Source organism: Delphinus delphis, chromosome 3 (assembly GCF_949987515.2).
Source record: "Delphinus delphis chromosome 3, mDelDel1.2, whole genome shotgun sequence".
Lineage (NCBI taxonomy): Eukaryota > Metazoa > Chordata > Mammalia > Artiodactyla > Delphinidae > Delphinus > Delphinus delphis.
This window is the reverse complement of record NC_082685.1, coordinates 113,901,465-113,921,297: the sequence shown is the minus strand read 5'-3', so window position 1 is coordinate 113,921,297 and position 19,833 is coordinate 113,901,465. Positions and strand designations below refer to the sequence as shown.

The window sequence follows — 19,833 nt, the reverse complement described above, 5'->3', positions numbered from 1 at the left end:
TGCCACTTCGGAAAACAGTTTAGCAGTTTCTTTCTTTTTTTTTTTTTTTTAAAAAAAAGGAAATAGAGACACAGATGTAGAGAACAAATGTATGGACACCAAGGTGGGAAAGCGGGGGGCGGGGGGTACGATAAATTGGGAGATTGGGATTGACATGTATACACTAATATGTATAAAAAAGATAACTAAGAAGAACCTGCTGCACAGGGACTTCCCTCATGGTGCAGTGGTTAAGAATCCATTTGTCAATGCAGGAGAGGCAGGTTCGAGCCCTGGTCCGGGAAGATCCCACATGCCACGGAGCAACTAAGCCCGTGTGCCACAACTACTGAGCCTGCGCTCTGGAGTCCACAAGCTACAACTACTGAGCCCACGTGCCACAACTACTGAAGCCCACACACTGCAATGACAAGTAGCCCCCGCTCACTGCAACTGGAGAAAACCCACACGCAGGAACCAAGACCCAACGCAGCCAAAAATTAAATAAATAAATAGTTGTTATTAAAAAAAAAAAAAGAACCTGCTGCATAGCACAGGGAACTCTACTTCACTGTACAGTAGAAACTAACACAACATTGTAAAACAATTATACCCCAATTAAGAAAAAAGATTTCTTTTTTTTTTGATGTGGACAATTTTTAAAGTCTTTATTGAATTTGTTACAATATTGCTTCTGTTTTATGTTTTGGTTTTTGGCCTCAAGGCATGTGGCACCTAGTTTCCCGACCAGGGATCAAACCCACACCCCCTGCATTGGAAGGCGAAGTCTTAACCACTGGACCACCAGGGAAGTCCCTGGCAGTTTCTTATGAAGTTAAACATGCACCTACCATAGGACCCAGCAATCCCATTCCTAGGTATCTGCCCAAGAGAAATAGAACATTTACACAAAGACCTGTACTTGAATGTTTAGCAGACTTACTTATGGTAGCCCAAAACTGGAAACATAAATCTATCAGGTGGTGAATGAATAAACAAACTTTGGTACATATATATGGTGGAACAGTACTCGGTAATAAAAAGGAGTAAGTTAGGGATACATGTAACACAGATGACTCTCAAAAGCATTATACTAAATGAAAAGCCAGACACAAAGAGCTGCATACTGTATGATTCCATTTATATAACATTCTGGAAAAGATAAAACTATCAAAACAGTGGTTGCCAGAGATTGGGGATGGGGAGGTAACCGATTACAAAGGGGCAAGCGAGAACTTTCTGGGGTGATGAAAACTGTCAATAATCTGATGGTGGTAGTGATCACATGACTATATACATTTGTGAAAACTATAACTGTACACTTAAAAAAGGTGAATTTTACTGAGTGTAAATTATGCCTAAATAAATCTGGTTTTTTAAAAGGTACAATATGCCTTTAAAAAAAACCCACACACAATAAATAGTAGAACAAAGGAAAAAAACAATCTGTCAGGAACATGCAGAAAGCATATAAACAGTTAACCATTTATATATTATATATTTTATACACACATACATATAATTTCTTTTAAGTTGTGAAACAGAACCACTTGGTTCCACTGAAGGAAATTGCTTACAGGAAATGCATGAGAACCTGTTCAAATATGACATGTCACCTATTCCGGCTTTAGTAAGTCACTTGCATCTTTTTCTCCCTTTAATAAAAAGCTTTGCCACCTTCTCCTTTCTTCTTTAAAACTGTAGGCTCTATTTCTAATACAAACATATCACAAAATAAACTTAAAGAAATCTGAGTGCCTCTTATGTTGCCAAGAACAAAAGTACAAGTGCTTTTGTTATTTTGTTTAATGCACATAATCATTCCACCCTTAGATCTTATGCACCCATCTTTAACCACTTTAGTTATCTGTTCAAAGGTACCTTTAGCCATAAGAAGCAGAGCCAAGATCTAAATCCAGGTTTAACTTCAGAGCCCATGAACGATATTTTAAGCACTTTGGAAATTAAGATAAAATGCTAAATAAAAAATACTAAATATGTATAGTACAGGAATCATAGCCATTATCTTATAATAACTTTTAATGGAGTATAAACTGTAAAACTACTGAATCACTATGCTGTACACCTGCAAGTAACATAATATTGTAAATCAACTGTACTTTAATTAAAAAAATACTAAGTAAAAACTGGTATATGTGAAGCTTAAAAGACCTTCAGAGAAACTAAGAAAACAAGCTTCTTGCTAACTATTTCAAGCAGGCAAATGTAGAAAATTTTGTGTATTCCTTGCTTTAAGGAAACTTGAATGCTAAAATACAAACTATATTTATTAGAGATTTAACAGAAGACAGTAATAATAAATTACAAATTTCTTTTCACTTTTTTTATTTAGAAAAAAAATTGATAAAATTTACATGTAAGTAAGAAGCATATATCTCAAACAGAGCTTCTTAAGATTAAAAGGAAAAAAAAACCCTTTTTATCTTAATAGGATGCTTTGTTCAAAACAAATTTTAAAGAGTTGCTTTATAAATATTTAACAGTCATGTTCCTGCAAGTCTTACACAACATAAAATGCATTGTATATGCATTTTTCCTATGCTCATTGACATACAATAAAATAACACCAGGTGGGCTTCCCAGGTGGCGCAGTGGTTGGGAGTCCGCCTGCCAATGCAGGGGACACGGGTTCGTGCCCCGTTCTGGGAGGATCCCACATGCCGTGGAGCGGCTGGGCCTGCGCGTCTGGAGCCTGTGCTCCGCAATGGGAGAGGCCACAGCAGTGAGAGGCCCGCGTACCACAAAAAATAAAATAAAATAAAATAACACCAGGTGGGAATTGGGAGACTTGAGTTCTAGTCTTAACGCTGATACTTTCATGGGTTATGGGTTACATTGCATACCCCCAAATCTGTATGTTGAAGCCCTAATCTGAAGTATGTCAGAATGTGAATTTATTTGAAAATAGGGTAACTGGAGATGTAATTAGTTAGGATGAGGTCACACTGGAGTGGAAGAGGCCCCTAATCTAACTTGGTGTTCTTATAAAAAGGGGAAATCTGTACACAGCTACGTGCACAGGGAGGATGCCATGTAAACATGAATGAAGAGATAGGGATGACGCATATATAAGCCAAGGAATGCCAAAGATTGTCAGCACACCATCAAAAGCAACAGAAGGAACCAACCCTGACAACATCTTTATCCGGACTTCCAGCCTTCAGAACTGTGAGACAATAAATTTCTGTTATTTAATTCAGTAAAGTTGGGGGATACAAAATTAACAGAGAAATCTGTTGCATTTCTACACACTAACAACGAACTATCAGAAAGAGAAATTAAGGAAATAATCCCATTTACCATCATGTCAAAAAGAATAAAATACCTAGGAATAAACTTACCTAAGGAGGCAAAAGACCTGTACTCTGAAAAACTATAAGATACTGATGAAGAAACTGAAGATGACACAAACAGATGGAAAGATATACCATGTTCTTGGATTGGAAGAATCAATATTGTTAAAATGACCATACTACCCAAGGCAATCTACAGATTCGATGCAACCCCTATCAAATTACCAATGGCATTTTTCACAGAACTAGAACAAAAAACTTAAAATTTGTATGGAAACACGAAAGACCCTGAATAGCCAAAACAATCTTGAAAAAGAAGAACGGAGCTGGAGGAACGACACTCCCTAACTTCAGACTATACTACAAAGCCACAGTCATCAAAACAGCATGGTACTGGCACAAAAACAGACATATAGATCAATGGAACAGGACAGAAAGTCCAGAAATAAACCCGTGCACTTATGGTCAATTAACCTACGACAAAGGAGGCACGGATATACAATGGAGAAAAGACAGTCTCTTCAATAAGTGGTGCAGGGAAAACTGGACAGCTACATGTAAAAACAATGAAATTAGAACATTTTCTACACCATAGACAAAAATAAACTCAAAATGGATTAAAGACCTAAATGTAAGACCAGATACTATAAAACTCCTAGAGGAAAACATAGGCAGAACACTCTTTGACATAAATCACAGCAATATCTTTTTGGATCTGTCTCCTAGAGTAATGGAAACAAAAGCTAAAATAAACAAATGGGCCCTAATTAAACTTAAAAGCATTTACACAGCAAAGGAAATCATAAACAAAACAAAAAGACAACCTACGGAACAGGAGAAAATATTTGCAAATGATGTGACCAAGAAGGGCTTGATTTCCAAAATATGCAAACAACTTACACAGCTCAATATCCAAAAAACAAACAAACCAATTAAAAATGGGCAGAAGACCTAAATAGACATTTTTCCAAAGAAGACATACACATGGCCAAGAGGCATATGAAATGATGGTCAACATCGTTAATTATTAGAGAAATGCAAATCAAAACTACAATGAGATATCACCTCATACCAGTCAAAATGGCCATCATTAAGTCCACAAATAACAAATGCTGGAGAGGGTATGGAGAAAAGGGAACCCTCCTACACTGTTGGTGGGAATGTAAATTGCTGTAGGCACCATGGAAAACAGGATGGATGCAGGTTCCTTAAAAAATTAAAAATAGAGTTGCCACATGATCCAGCAAGCCCACTCCTGGGCATATATCCAGAGAAAATGATAATTTGAAAAGATACATGCACCTCAATGTTCACTGCAGCGCTATCTACAACAGCCAAGACATGGAAGCAACCTAAATATCCACTGACAGATGAATGGATAATGAAGATGTGGGGTGAGTGTGTGTGTGTGTGTGTATAAAATATGAATATTACTCAGCCATAATAAAAAAGAATGAAATACTGCCATTTGCAGCAACATGGATGGACCTAGAGATTATTAAGTGAAGTAAATCAGACAGAGAAAGACAAATATATGATACCACTTATATGTGGAATCGTAAAAAATGATACAAATGAGCTTATTTACGGAACAGAAATAAAAGAAAGTAAACTTATGGTTACCAAACGGGAAAGGGGGTGGGGGAGGGATAAATTAGGAGTTTGGGATTAGCAGATACAAACTACTGTATATAAAATAAACAACAAGCACCTGCTGTATAAACCAGGGAACTAGATTCAGTATCTTATAATAACCTACAATGGAAAAGAATCCGTATATAGATATATTATATGTATATACATATATATATTATATATATACACACATATATCTGAATCACTTTGCCATACACCTGAAACACTGTAAGTCAACTATACTTCAATTAAAAAAAAGACAGCCAGTTTGCGGTTCTTTGTTATGGCAACCCTAACAAACTAACATATTTTGTAATTACATAATTTTGGATAAGTTATTTCAACATTCTTGGCTCTACATTTCAACTGGTATCTTTCTTTATATTTTTCCTCTTCCAAAACCTCTCACCAATATTTTAAATATTTCCCACTATATCTAATTATTTGAGTTACATTATTCGAGTTACATTCCAGTTACCTAAAGATGGAAGATAATTATTTCCAAATGAACTGCTGAACAGATAATATTAGTTCCTAAAGGCATAAATCTTAGTAGTATAAGGTTCTAATTTCTTTAGAAATTCACTGGCAAATGCTCCTCAAATGAAGAGAATTATCAACTAGTATCTATCTAATGCTTTTACTGGTCGATATACCTTCCTCTTTCCTTTGGTTCTTACTAACACAGTTCAATAGAGCAAAATTGCACATTTGATAAAAGCGAACTTCTTGGACTCCTTACTAATCTGGAGTTCCCCGTATGATGATTAGTTATGGCCCTACTCATCTTTGGTGAGATCCAATTTGCTGAACATCAATTTAAATCACAATTTTTTACTTTAAAATCCCACATTTGAAAACTTTAAAAATTAAAAAAATTTTTTTCTTCCAGTTTTACTGACAAATAGTTTACTCAAAAACTGTTTAGGGCTTCCCTGGTGGCGCTGTGGTTGAGAGTCCGCCTGCCGATGCAGGGGACACGGGTTCATGTCCCGGTCCGGGAAGATCCCACGTGCCGCGGAGCGGCTAGGCCCGTGAGCCATGGCCGCTGAGCCTGCACATCCGGAGCCTGTGCTCCGCAATGGGAGAGGCCACTACAGTGAGAGGCCCGCATACTGCAAATAAAAACAAAACTGTTTAGATGTGACTACTCTTTATTTGGCACTTAAAAAATTTTTTGTTTAATGATCCTTTTCAATTTTGAACATTTCCTTCCCTTTCTTTTTTTTTTAATTTTAATTTAAATTTTATTTATTTATTTTTGGCTGCGTTGGGTCTCCGTTGCTGCACGTGGGCTTTCTCTAGTTGCAGCGAGCAGGGGGCTACTCTTCGTTTCAGCGCGGGCTTCTCTTGTTGCGGAGCAAGGGCTCTAGGCACACGGGCTTCAGTAGTTGTGGCTCGTGGGCTCTAGAGCACAGGCTCAGTAGTTGTGGTGCACAGGGCTTAGTTGCTCCGCGGCATGTGGGATCTTTCCAGACCAGGGATCAAACCCATGTCCCCTGCATTGGCAGGCAGACTCATCCATTGCGCCACCAGGGGAACCCCCTTCCCTTTCTTTTACATCTCTGTTGGCTTCTTTAATTGTGCCAGGATCTTTAAATTTCCTCCCTTCTAACCCCTACCTACTTAAGAGCTACTTGGCTTAAAATTTTTTTCAATGTAGCAGTAAACATTTTCATTACCTTTCAGTTTTCCATCTGAGAATATTGAAACACTAAATTGATGAATAAATTTTACTATATCCAACCTATAATAAGAATAATATGAATCCCATTCATTTGGTAATTAAAGAAGTTTTATAAGATAGTAGGTATACAAAGTCAGATATCTAAGGTAAGACTTGGGACTATAGATAGAGCTTAGGCAAACCAATTCTAAAGACATTACTATTTCCATTTTACCAAAAATCTCTACCTACCTAATTCCTGAAATGTCTTCTAATCTCAGTAGCTACAAACAAACCACTTCTTTTATTTTCACAAAAGGATCATTAGCAGTTTAAAGAACTGATTAATGAAGTATTAGCAATATAATTTTATGTATGGTACAAAAAGGAATAGACAAACCAACTGAAGAGAAGAGAGTCCAGAAACAACCTCAAATACACATGGTAATGTAATATACAATAAAGGTAACATTTCAAACCAGTGAGGAGAAGGTGAATTTTTCAATTAATGGTATTAAACTACATGGTTAGCCATTTGGGAAAAAATTAAAAAGCTTAATTCCCACATCACTTCTTTTTTTTTTTTTTTTTGCGGTATGCGGGCCTCTCACTGTTGTGGCCTCTTGTGTTGCGGAGCACAGGCTCCGGACACGCAGGCTCAGTGGCCATGGCTCACGGGCCTAGCCGCTCCGCGGCACATGGGATCTTCCCGGACCGGGGCACGAACCGGTGTCCCTGCATCAACAGGCGGACTCTCAACCACTGCGCCACCAGGGAAGCCCCCACATCATTTCTTATACTAAAATAACTCCCACAGGAATCAAATTCAAATGTAAAATTGTAGATGAAAATGTAACTACATTTATATAGAGTTACAGTCTTTGAGTTACGTTTTAGTTAAACATAACTAAATACAGAAGCCATAAAGGAAAAGGACAATAAGAGCACATAACAATTTTTAATTTCTGTTAAGGCTTAAAAAGAATATAAAATAAGGAAAGAAAAAATAGACAATGACAACCTGGGGGGAAACATTTGCAATAAATATGACAAATTGCCAAATATGATATAAAGAGCTACAAATCAATAACTAAGAAAGAGATGAACAAGCTATGAGAAGAGGAAAAAATGAATTATAAACATATGAAGTTACCCTCTTGAATAAAAAAGTGCAACTTAAAATAATGAGACACCATTTTTATCTAGCACTTTGCCAAATATTTTAACATTTGCCAAAACCTGACTTCCTCAATACTTGAGAGTATGGAGGGACTTCCCGGGTGGGAAGATTCCACACTCCCAATGCAGTGGGCCTGGGTTTGATCCCTGGTCAGGGAACTAGATCCCATATGCATGCTGCAACTAAGAGTTCGCATGCAGCAACTAAGAAGCCCTGGAGCCACAACTAAGGAGCCCGCCTGCTGCAACTAAGACCCAGTGCAACTAAATTAAATATATATATATTTGAGGGTATGGGGAAATAGGGACACTCATGTACTAGCTGTAGGAATGAAAAGTGGTACTTCTAAAAGGGCATTTGACAGTAACTATAAAAAAAAATTTTAAATACTACATATGCTTGTTTCAAGAGTGTTTGTAGTAAAACAAATTTAAACATGATCTAAATTTCAAAGAACAGGGAAGGGGCAAATAAATAAGACATAGTACATCCACAATATTCAACAAAATGTAGTAAATGTCCAAGACATATTAAAAGAAAACAAGGTGCAGAACGATAGATTTAGTATGATGCTATCTGTGTAAATGAAAATGAAGGATATAAACAAATAAATGCTTATATAGGCATACATAGTATCTGGAAGGACAGACCAAAAATTTGACTTTTGTTATGTCTTGAGTGCAGGACTAAGAGTAAAGAGAAGCATTTACTTTTTAAACCTCTTCATGCCATGGATTATATTTTTTTACCACGCGTACTTTATTTAAAAACAGAACTTAAGGGGCTTCCCTGGTGGCGCAGTGGTTGAGAGTCCACCTGCCAATGCAGGGGACACGGGTTCGTGCCCCGGTCTGGGAAGATCCCACATGCCGCGGAGCAGCTGGGCCCGGAAGCCATGGCCGCTGAGCCTGCGCGTCCGGGGCCTGTGCTCCGCAACGGGAGAGGCCACTACAGTAAGAGGCCCGCGTAGCACACACACAAAAAAACAAAAAACAAAACACAACTTAAAAAATAAATAACAGTTTAAATACTCCATAAACATTGCTTTTGATTGATCAACTAACATATATTGAACATCTACTACATGGCAAGTTTTGTAGCAGGGACTGGGTCTTAAGCAAATAACTATTAAACGATAATAACTGAGAAATTCAACTTTCTACAAACATTTATTAAACATACAAATAGGTGACTTCCCAAAAAGTGACAGAGTACTATTTTTCCTCTCATTAACTTATTCCCAATCCCTTCACGTTAAGAATTATTTCCAGGTAACAAATTCTCCCAGAAAATATTTTGTTCCTTAAAAGTATTTCACTCAACTTATTATCACATTACTAAAGAACATGATTTGAATAAGGAATGACTTGTTAAACTAAAATAATAGTGAATTTATCAATGAATTAGGTTCTATCAGAAAAGGTGGGCTCAAACATTAGGTTCACCAACAAATAATAAATATGTTAATGAATGGTCACAGTAAAGTCACAACTCTTCAAGTCCAGATTTCCTCATATATGAATACTATCAATTTCATAAGGATGTCACATGCACAAATTCAACCATATTTATTCTTTGCCTTCAGAGATGAATTGATACATATAATAGCACATATTTAAGAAAAGCAAAAGATACCTATTTAACAGAGGTTAGTATTACATTTTAAAAATTTAACTCAAATACATACTCTATTTGTAAACTTCATTCTGAGAAGTTCACTGAATTCAGTTATATTTTGTAATTTCCTTGAAATATGTAACAGTGAATTTATGAACCGACAGAATAGGAACAGAGTTGAAGAAGTTCAGGAATATAAATACTTGTGTTTCTCCATACCACCTGGTTAACTATAGCGAAGACTAACTACCATTCAGATTCTGCTGCTTCATTCATTTTTTTTTTTTTATCTTCTCTACTACCACTTAGCCCAGTGAGTACTTCCACTAGGTCCCTTCAATGTTTTCAAATTGTCTTGCTTTCCTACTCATTTCTTTGATTATGAACCACAATGAAAAGTTCTATAAGCAAATATAGATAACAAAAATACCAAAATAACAACAACAAAAAATCTACGAAGAACTAACACATTGTTTTTTCCTGAGCAGATGCAATGTAAATATTTATTAAAAGTTTTTCTTTTCCCCAAATAAGCCATGCACTATTACCACAGTCCATAATTCAAGACAGGATAACTAAATTTAAACTAGCATGGTACTCTAGGAATACTACTAGTTAGGAAACAATAAAGATATAAACTATTTTCAAAGAGTCAAACAAGCACTGTAACTAACAAGCATCCAACAATATGCAAAAGAAGGAAGAAGGGGAAGAACCAAGGGAAGACATTTCAAAATTGTAAAGTACATTACTCTCCATGATTCTTTCCTCTAGCATGAATAGTGATCTATCTCAAGAGAAATAAAACCCCAAAATATTAACTATCAATAGATACAATTTCAAAAGTACATTATAACGTACCACATACCAGTCCAAATAAATAGTGAGCCTTTATGTTCAAACTACTTCTTTAAAATTGTCCATAAGAATGGAGAGTAGTAGTTTCATTCTGAACATTTCCAAACAACCCCTCTATAAGTTTTTCCAACTCAATATCCAACTAAGCTTTTATTTTCAAACTCTGAATATATAAGAGGGGCAGAATGTATGAAAAGTGATGGAAAACTACTACATGGTTTTACTTAAATGTGTAACATAAACATATGTAAGTCACATTTAGATATCAACACATATCCAAAGTACATCATTTATCTTTATAAACAATATAAACTCTAACGTAACATGAATTCTCTTTGAATGTATCAGTAAAATCTATGATTGTTTTAACACATCCATTTTTAGATTTTAACTACAATAGCTTCCTTAACTGACCTCCATTTAGCTGACGTGCCTTAGACAATACCTTTTTTTTTTGCCCTTTATTAAATATGCCTCAACATGCTGACCACTCTCAACTAGTATGCTATTTTTAGTATATTCAGGTACTTCTGGCCCACTAGTTGAGTTACATGTTTAACAAGTCAGTTGGTTGTTCCTAAACCTGTTTATGCCAGTTTACTTGCTGTAGTTCTTACATAACTTAAACATCATGTAAATCTATGGAATACAAGAGCAAAGAGAGCTGTTTCTATGTAAACTACATTGAATGCAAGCTAAGTAGAATGACTCAACAAAGGTCAGTCATTCTTTTAAAAGGCATTAAATTAAATAAAGGGGAAACATCTGTAAAATATTACGGAAAAACATTAAAAGTCAAAAAGAGGAACCTATATTTAGGGTTTTTCAAAAGTATCTTTAAGTTTTTATTCCACTTTAGAGAATGAAAACTGGAAATTGCAAAGCAGGCATTATGGATATAATACTTTACATAAGAACAACTTCTCTCAACTCCATATTCAAAGACATACTGTTAGCTCTACATCAAAAAGTTGGCAAGTGAATTTAGATTTATATATTTTAAGGTAAAAATTTAAAATGTTAAGATATGTATCTTTTTATTTTCCTGCTTTAACTTTTTCAATAACTCACTAAATAACTGTCCCCATCTATCAGATATGAAGCCATCTAACATCTTTTTTTCTGAAGCCCTTGTTTAATGGCTTGCTGTAACCAACTAGATAAATACTACATGTCTATATAAAATAACAGTATGTAGTAATACACTCCAAAATAATTTTATGGAAAAAAATATTAGACTGCACGCTCCACAAGTGCAAGGATCTTAATCTGTTTTGTTCATAGACATATCCCAAGCCCCTAGAATAGGTTCGTGGTGTATAACTTATGCTCAATAAGTATTTGTTGAATGAAGGAGAATAGGAGCTTACCGTGATGACAGCCTTGCTAAGACAGATGGATCCTCTACAGCCATACTCTGTCTCATCTTCAGATTTGTAGTAACTCAGAGTATTATTTTTCAAAACTACCCAACGGTCCTGCCACCCATGAATGTAGTTTGTCCACTGGAGGAGAAGAAGACAAAAAATTACATTTTTAGAAATCCAAACTTTCTGAAACAGCAGTCAATCTAAGTTTAAAACCAAAATGTGAGAAGTCCTAACTTAATTATAAACAGCAAAAAAAAAAAAAAAAGTGAAAAGTTAAAATTTTCCAGATTGTATATAATTTTCAGTAATTTCTACAAAATTATAAATAAAATATAATAAAATATAACATTTTCTTCTAATATTTGAGGAATAAAACTGAAGCACATTTCAGTTAAAAATTCTGCTTTACTCTTTGTGTGCTTTCATCCTCCCCTCCTCACCACCTTCAAAACTCTTAAATTGTTTTGGTCCCTGTCATAATTGACATATTCAATAGAAAAGTTTGGCTATACAGTCTGTCGTTCTCCTACACCAAGTACTGCATGAAGCCTTCTAAATCAACAGAAGTAGAAGTCAATCATGGCCCAAACTCTATTTTTGTTGTAAGTTATTCCTACATGAAAATGTATGATGTTTACGACTACATTAAAGTAAAAATAGATTATTACTCTTTAGAAAGTCTACATCAACTTTATTTTTACTTCCACAGAACTCAATATTATAGAATAGTTAATTCATTTTCTAAGTTTCTCTGAAGATCTATTTTTCAAACTCAAGAGTAAAATACAAACATAAAACTGGTTTTCAAAAACATACTTGGATTATCTGTTTCCAGTACCTACAAATGGTTTCTGTGTTGCTAAAGTTTCGCTACTGCACAGTGAAGATCACGATCAATAAACTTGCAAAGGCAGAAATGTAACCTCTATGGGAATTGTTGATATTGCGTATTTTTATGCTCCGGGGTTTTAAGCACAGACAATTCCAAAAACTATCTGCTAACTCAAAAACTATCTGCCAAAAACTAACTCTAAATGGATTGTTAAAAATATACTGCATTGGCTCAGAGGAATCTTTTCTTTACTATTTCCTAATTCCACAGGTTTGAGATGGTTCAGCTCTTATATCTTCTAAACTCCATCATTACAGCCCCTCCCTGAGAGCTGATCCATGCTGCCAAGTTAACTCATTCTTCCCTGAGGGCTCTCTAATCACTATTTCCTCATTTTAACTCCCTGCGATTTACTACCACTTAAGACAGCGACTTGAAATAATGATGGTTACATACAAAACTAAATTTACCTCCACCCATAGGATGCACATCCCCCTCTGTTCCTATTTCCTTGGCTATACTGCTACTGCCACAGCCATTCAGACTCAAACCTGGCTCAGCGTTCCTGTACTGTATGGACAGAGCAGTGGATACAACATCAGAGAGACTCAACTACTTTTACTAGCTGTGTGAAAAGTTCTGACAAATTATTTAACTTTTCTGAACTTCAGTTTCTTTCCTCAGTCATTTGAATGGGTAAATAAAATCATGAATACACCTACTATATTCCTAGGAGATACTCAATACCTGACTGTTCCTTCTTAATCTTTATAGCCCATTATCAACTCCTATTCATCTTTCCTTCCTAGTAAACCCTTAAATCTGACTCCTTTATCTTCAAGTAATCCAATCAAATTATCAGGTTCCTGGATTCCTGAGAAGGCTTAATAACCTTACCTCTGATATCTTCTGCTTTTTATTTCATAACTTACATAATCTTATTTATTAGGCATATTTTGCTTACTTATCTTACATATTAACCTCATTGAGCCTCCAGCTCCAAAACTTACATGAACAACTCCCAACTGCCTATAATACAAATCGTTTAGACTGGCATACCTTAATCCTACCTCGCTTCCAATTACTGCCTGTCAGAAAGCTACTAACTGTGATTGTGGCCAAGTTACTTACCTGTTTGTTTGTTTGTTTGTTTCTCAAACTCTACCTCTTAAAAGTTGTTTAACATTAAGCAAGAATAGACTTAGAACACTGCCAAGCACAGTTGGAGGCAGAGCTATGCATAGCTAATGAAGCTTAGAAACCTTCAGGGAAGCTCACAAGAACAGACACCTTCCAAGGTGACAGAAGGGGCCCTAGAAATCATGTGTCCATATTTTCATATTTTTTTCTTACAGAGGACCCAATAATTACATAAGCTTCAGGATTTACGCAGAAAATGTTAACTCCTATTCACAGCTAGAAGGCAGATTTTTGCCTTTTCTCTACCCTCGTAACATTCCCTGGCTCTTCCCCATTTAACAGAGACAAGGCAATATGCAGACACTGCAGGAGAAGCAAACATTCCTGCCTCCAATAGTCCAGCAAGCATAAATTCAAGAGGAAAAAAAATACATTTAGAATAAGAGTCAGAAGCAAGTTACTAATAAAATGCTATAGGAATTTAAGGGAAGGAGCTCTGGGATGGTTGGTGAAATAAGAAAAGTCTTTATGAAAAGAATAGTTGAGATGGACTCTACACATGGACAGAATTTCAGCCAACAGTTAGGTATGTGGAAAAGACGTTAAGGTAAAAGATAAGATAAAAAGGATGGAGAGAATTCAGAAGGAATTGGATGAGACTGACCAAGGCTTAGTTGCTCTCAAGTCCTACTAAGGCATGAATCTTTCCCCATCCACAATCTATCTTGATATTTGTTATAACCACCTAGAATTATTGTCTATTCAGTATTTTTGGAACTTATGTGCCTAAGAAGGAAGTCTGTAGAAAATATATCTATATAAAAAAAAAAACCTTTGGGCTGGTGTACAAGTTTACTCCACCACCACCATTCCAAACTCACTCCATTTGGTGGGGGGAGGAGTGGGGGGACAAAACAAATTAGTATTTGGACTTAACTACATTACTAAGCAGAAGGAAAAGAACAGAGGCTGAGTTCTAATTTTGTTTAAAATTACCAGGTGAATACAAAGGCTGAAAATATATATGTACTTTAAATTTAAAAGCATTCATTCAATAAAAAATATTATTGATTAAAAAGCTTCCAAGAAAACATATGTAACCATAAATTGTTAAATTTCAGGGAAATTTCCTTCATAGCTGTTAACAAGAACTCCCAAACTAAGTTGATTCTATGTATGCAGCAACAATGAAGTTATTTATGAACCAAAGAAGTGGTCAAATACTACATTTCTATACACTTAGATATCAAGAAGATAGTCTTCCATTTTTTTGTCATAAAGTATACACTTACTACACTGCTCTGCGCAAGTGATACTCAGATACTCATATATAGTACATACTCAGAGCATTGGTGACTCCACCAATCACTACGATCCTCCTGTCCCCCCCAAAGTGATGATCAATAGTTCAAAAGTACGGCTTGTTTTGTAAAATACCTAACACTCCACAATACTAATTTGGAAGTCTGCTTCTCATTTAATGAGAAAAAAGGGGTGAAATTACCTGAATCACTGAGAAGCAAAGAGCCCATTTCATAACAGTTCCAAAGAGAAATGTATACCTATTGCACAACATGTTCAATATAGATTCTTAAATTACACAATACATTTAATCCAAAGAAACCCTAGGGAGCTTCACTTTACTGAAAACTTTTCACTGAAATTCCAATAATGATCACAGTATCAACACACACCATAATTTTTCTGTATGCAAATTAAAGTTAACACTCGCAAGCCTTAGTTCTGACATACTTATGCCTTTCTTAGGTCCTTTCTCAGCCTTCTAAAGACAATGTAAAAGCTAGTATGAAACAATTCCACAAACAACATCCCAATGCTTAGCCAAAGTATGTATACTGGAAGCAGGGTGATTTCTTAATAGCCAGTGGCTGCACATGATCTAGGGTCTTATGACCAGCCTGATGAGAGACTGGACCTTGCTCCCCCTCTCCAAGTTAACTGCTAGCTCCAGCCATTTCTAAAAGTTTAACAGGAAGAGAGAAGGAAGTAAAAAAGACAATGTGGATCTTCTCATAGCAAAAACGTTAAAAAAAAAAAAAAGAAAAATAAAAAAAACCCCAACAAACCCCAAACTATGTACTACCAAAAAAAAGATCACCCACCTTCTCTCTTAAAAAGGGCTTCATCCATTTCAATTAATTAGCTTTCAAACTCTACAAATGACTATCTGCTTTGCAAAAATTTTGGAAAAGTGGTTTTAAAAAATTTAGTAAAATTAAGATGTCTTTTCCTTACTCTGGCCCACTGACTGTAAGAATATTTTACTATTAAATAATGCTCTTCTTCCTGGACTAAAGGTCTGTCTCCATTCTGACAAGTTTCAAGTTACTGTGAATATTTCTTGTACCTATCACCTGACTATTCAATAGCTCTTCTCTGAACTGGGGTAAAGAGTAAGGGGAAAAGTACAAAACTCCTCCTCTCATTGAGATCTTTCACTACATCTAGCCTGGCATAGTTTATCACCTCAGATTTCAGCACCAAGCCGAGTTGCTACGGCTTCTGTCTCAAAAGCAGGGTCTGCAGAAACCCCTCAACCCTATTCTACTTGGCATCTCCCGGACTAATCTCGTTTGAGAGGTCTGAGGTGCACGGTTCCCATGCCCAGTCCTTCGGGTACCGCTGTTGCCCAACCCAAATTGCTATACCCGGACAGCTGTCGCTCGGGGTCCCAAGTCACGGTGCGCATCCCGCTCCCAAACAGGATCCGGGGTTGGGACAGGACTTTCCCGGTCCCAGGCCGCCGAGCCCCAGAGCAGGCGAGGAAGACAGTCCCCTTCTGCCCCCACCCCCACCCAACCCTGGCCCGGGCACTCGTGCCGCAGTACTCGGGCCCACACCCCGGCACATTCCGCAGCCCCCGCCCCGGCAGAGTCTGTGCCTCGCGCCCAGCCCCACCCCATGCCCTCAGCGGCTCGCCTCGCCGCAGGTGAGTCTGGGCAAGGGGTCTTCGGCCCCGCGGGTTGCTCACCTTGCTGAGGACCCCGCAGCGCTCCACAGGCGGCCCGGACTCCGTCTCCGGATCCTCCTCCGAGCCCGACGAGTTCCAGCTCTGGTTATCCGACATGGAGGCGCGACAGCCGAGCAGGAGACCGGCCCCCGCTCCCTGAGCTGCGCCGGCGGAGGCGCCCAGTCCCCGGGGTGAAGCGTCGGAGGATGGCGAAGGAAGGAGTGCCCGCTCGGGAGCAGGAGGGAGCTGGAGGAGGGACGAAGTGCGCCCGCCGCGCCGCCGCCGCGCCTGACACCGAGCGGACCGGGGAAGGAGGACGAGTGGCGAAGGAAGCCTGCCCTTCCAGCCGTCAGCCGCCGCCGCCGCCGTCGTCGCCGTCGCCGTGACCCCTGCGCTCTGCCCGGCGCTGCCACCCGAACTCAGCCCCCTCGATGCCAACCTCGGGGTAAACGAAAAGAGGAGGAAGAGGGGAAAAGAAAATCTAGCTGCAGAGACCCAAGTCCACTCACACCTCCGCTACCGCCGCCATCTTCCTGCCTGGCCCACTATTTACCCTCCCCTCCCCTCTCCCCTCCCCTTCGTCCTCCCATTCTCCCCCAGCTCCCCGCCCCGTCCTCCTCCCAACGTCTGACGCCACACGCCGAGGCTCGGAGTACCCTCCCGCAACCTACCTCCTGCCCTCCCGGGTGACGCCGGGTAGAAAAGTAGGAGGAGCGGAGAAAGGAGAAGGAGGGATGGAGACGCCACTGTGCTGCATTCTGGGAAGGACGCTGCTCCGTACGCCGCGCAGCCTCCTGGGAGTTGTAGTCGCGGTCCTGAGGCAACTGGAGGGAGAGTCGCGTTGGTAAGTTTTGCCGCCTTGGGGACGAGCAAGGGGTGGGTGGGCTTCGTTTGACAGTTGCGTGACCCGTCCCCTCGGCCGCGCTTCTATCTCAGCCTAATGTGTTTATGACGAACTTATGCCGGGCTTGTGGGCCCGGACGTGAGATAACTCTGCTGAGGATGCCCGGGCTTGCCCTCCATGGCGGCTTCCCGAAAGCCCGGGAGCATCTTGCCGCTTGCCCGGACAGAAGTGTACCGGGCGCTTCCGCTTCAACCGGGGGCCAGGGGTTTGCGACCTCTCTAATAACAAGGGCGTTTCTTTCCGTCAAACCACCTCTGCGAATTTCGAAGTCTTCCATCTCGCTCTTTAGAAGTTAGACTTCACACGACGTTTCCCTGTTTAGAAGGAAGCATTTAGTCCCTTCTCACCAGAGCAAGAGCTTTTCGTTGTTAGATTTACAGAGTTTTTATGTGGAAAGTAATTTTAAAGATGTCAGAGAATAAATGAATTTGAAGAGTTGTTAAAGTAAAATAAGAATGTGAGATGAGAGCCTGGAGTTTTCTCTTAGTTGTAAATGAGTGTTTTCCTGACACCCAAGTTAACAACAATCTCTACTGACCTGCCTTCCTCTGAAACATAGGAGGAGTTGGAATAGAAACTGTCATGTATAACAAAAACCAAAGTGCACTGATCTTATTAAGTAATAAGGGATTAGGCAATAGGAGGCTGGCTTTGCTTTAAGACTAGAATTGAATTAGTGGAAAGACGAATAGAAGATCTAACAAATATTGTTTAGTCTCTTTGCATACATTACAAGGATAACTTTTATGGGGAGAGCTATAACTTTGTAGCTTCAGTTCTTTCATCCTGTTTGCTACTTCTCCATCTCGTCAATTTCCTAATAATTGCCAACACTAAAATTACTTATTAAACCTTAGAAAGAATACCTGCTTACTGCAGGTGACAGGAGAATAGAAGTGAAATTTTGAGTCTAGGGGTAAAGGCACAGTGGCCGGAAATAGCTCTGGTAGCCAAAGAGGTCAACTTAACTGGGATCTTCAGGAAAAAAAAGGAATGATGGAAAGTGTCTCTGAGAAGTACCTATGAATCTTTCATTTTCCTAGATTTACACTTGAAAATGCTGGATCTGTTGTAAATCAGTTACAAATCATTTTTCCATTATGAAATCAAGTGACAATGCATAGTTGAAAGCCATTCAGATGAATAAAACCTTGAGATAAAGCTTTTGAAAATACTTTGTCAACATGTTAATTAAAACATAATCCAAATTTTGTCATTCAAAAAAAAACCCACTTAGCATATTTTTCCTCTTTATTGAATTAGTAAATTATACCTTTAGAATATCAAATATTGTAGCAATTAAATTTTGCTTTGCCTTCCGATTACCTAATATAGTTGACGTCCTTTTTCTGATTCTTTTGAGCTCTAGGTTTTAAAATGTCATTAATCTCAAGGAAATGATTGTGAATTGTTGAGAACTCCACTTCATAATGCAATTTAGAATCATGGAAGCATAGTATATATTTATTTTTGTTTTATTTTAAAAATTGTTTTGGCTGCGTTGGGTCTTCGTTTCTGTGAGCAGGCTTTCTCTAGTTGCAGTGAGCGGGGGCTACTCTTCGTTATGGTGCGCGGGCTTATTGTGGTGGCTTCCCTTGTTGCGGAACATGGGCTCTAGGCATGCAGGCTTCAGTAGTTGCAGCACGCAAGCTCAGTAATTGCGGCACACGGGCCCTCGAGCGCGCGGGCTTCAGTAGTTGTGGGGCACAGGGTTAGTTGCTCCGCGGCATGTGGGATCTTCCCGGACCAGGGATCGAACCCGTGTCCACTGCACTGGCAGGCAGATTCTTAACCGCTGAGCCACCAGGGAAGTCCCTATATTTATTTTTAAATGGAACTTTCTATTGTATTTTATGCATTTCTTTTTTTAAAAAAATATTTTTTTATTTATTTAATTTTTTGGCTGCATCGGGTCTTAGTTGCGCAACACAGGCTCTTCATTGTGGCGCACGGGCTCAATAGTTGCGGCACAAGGGGTTAGTTGCCCTGTGGCATGTGGGATCTTAGTTCCCGGACCAGGGATCGAACCCACGTCCCCTGCATTGGAAGGTGGATTCTTAACCACTGGACCACCAGGGAAATCCCTTATGCATTTGTAAGTTGTGTGGCTGTAACCACCAACACTAATATGACTACAGTACCCACTTAATCAGTAGGAAGTTGTTTCATTGTATTTAAAATTAATATGAGCGAAATTGTCTTTTAAAAAATGTTTTTGTGGGACTTCCCTGGCAGTCCAGCGGTTAAGACTCCACGCTTCCACTGAAGGGGGCATGGTTTCGATCCCTGGGGTGGGGGGGAACTAAGATCCTGCATGCCCCATGGCATGGCCTAAATAAATAAATAAAAGCTATTGCCACATTGTTT

General features: G+C 38.6%; 2 protein-coding genes across 3 annotated transcripts in view; one reads left to right on the top strand and one right to left on the bottom strand.

Annotated features, from left to right (window-relative positions):
• CERT1 (ceramide transporter 1) overlaps positions 1-17,078 on the bottom strand; it is a 129,158-nt gene extending 112,080 nt beyond the window's left edge. The window contains exons 1-2 of one of the 2 annotated variants that reach the window (XM_060009298.2): positions 16,584-17,078; positions 11,620-11,754 (exon numbers count right to left, since the gene is read on the bottom strand). In XM_060009298.2, the coding sequence (XP_059865281.1) occupies positions 11,620-11,754; positions 16,584-16,679 (231 nt within the window). In that variant the 5' untranslated portion in view covers positions 16,680-17,078. The remainder of the gene's footprint in view (positions 1-11,619; positions 11,755-16,583) is intronic. The other variant, XM_060009297.1, reaches the window with a different exon arrangement.
• A 228-nt stretch (positions 17,079-17,306) lies between these two features.
• POLK (DNA polymerase kappa) overlaps positions 17,307-19,833 on the top strand; it is a 62,497-nt gene continuing 59,970 nt past the window's right edge. The window contains exon 1 of the mRNA XM_060009293.1: positions 17,307-17,406. The gene's annotated coding sequence lies outside the window, so the exon portion shown is untranslated. The remainder of the gene's footprint in view (positions 17,407-19,833) is intronic.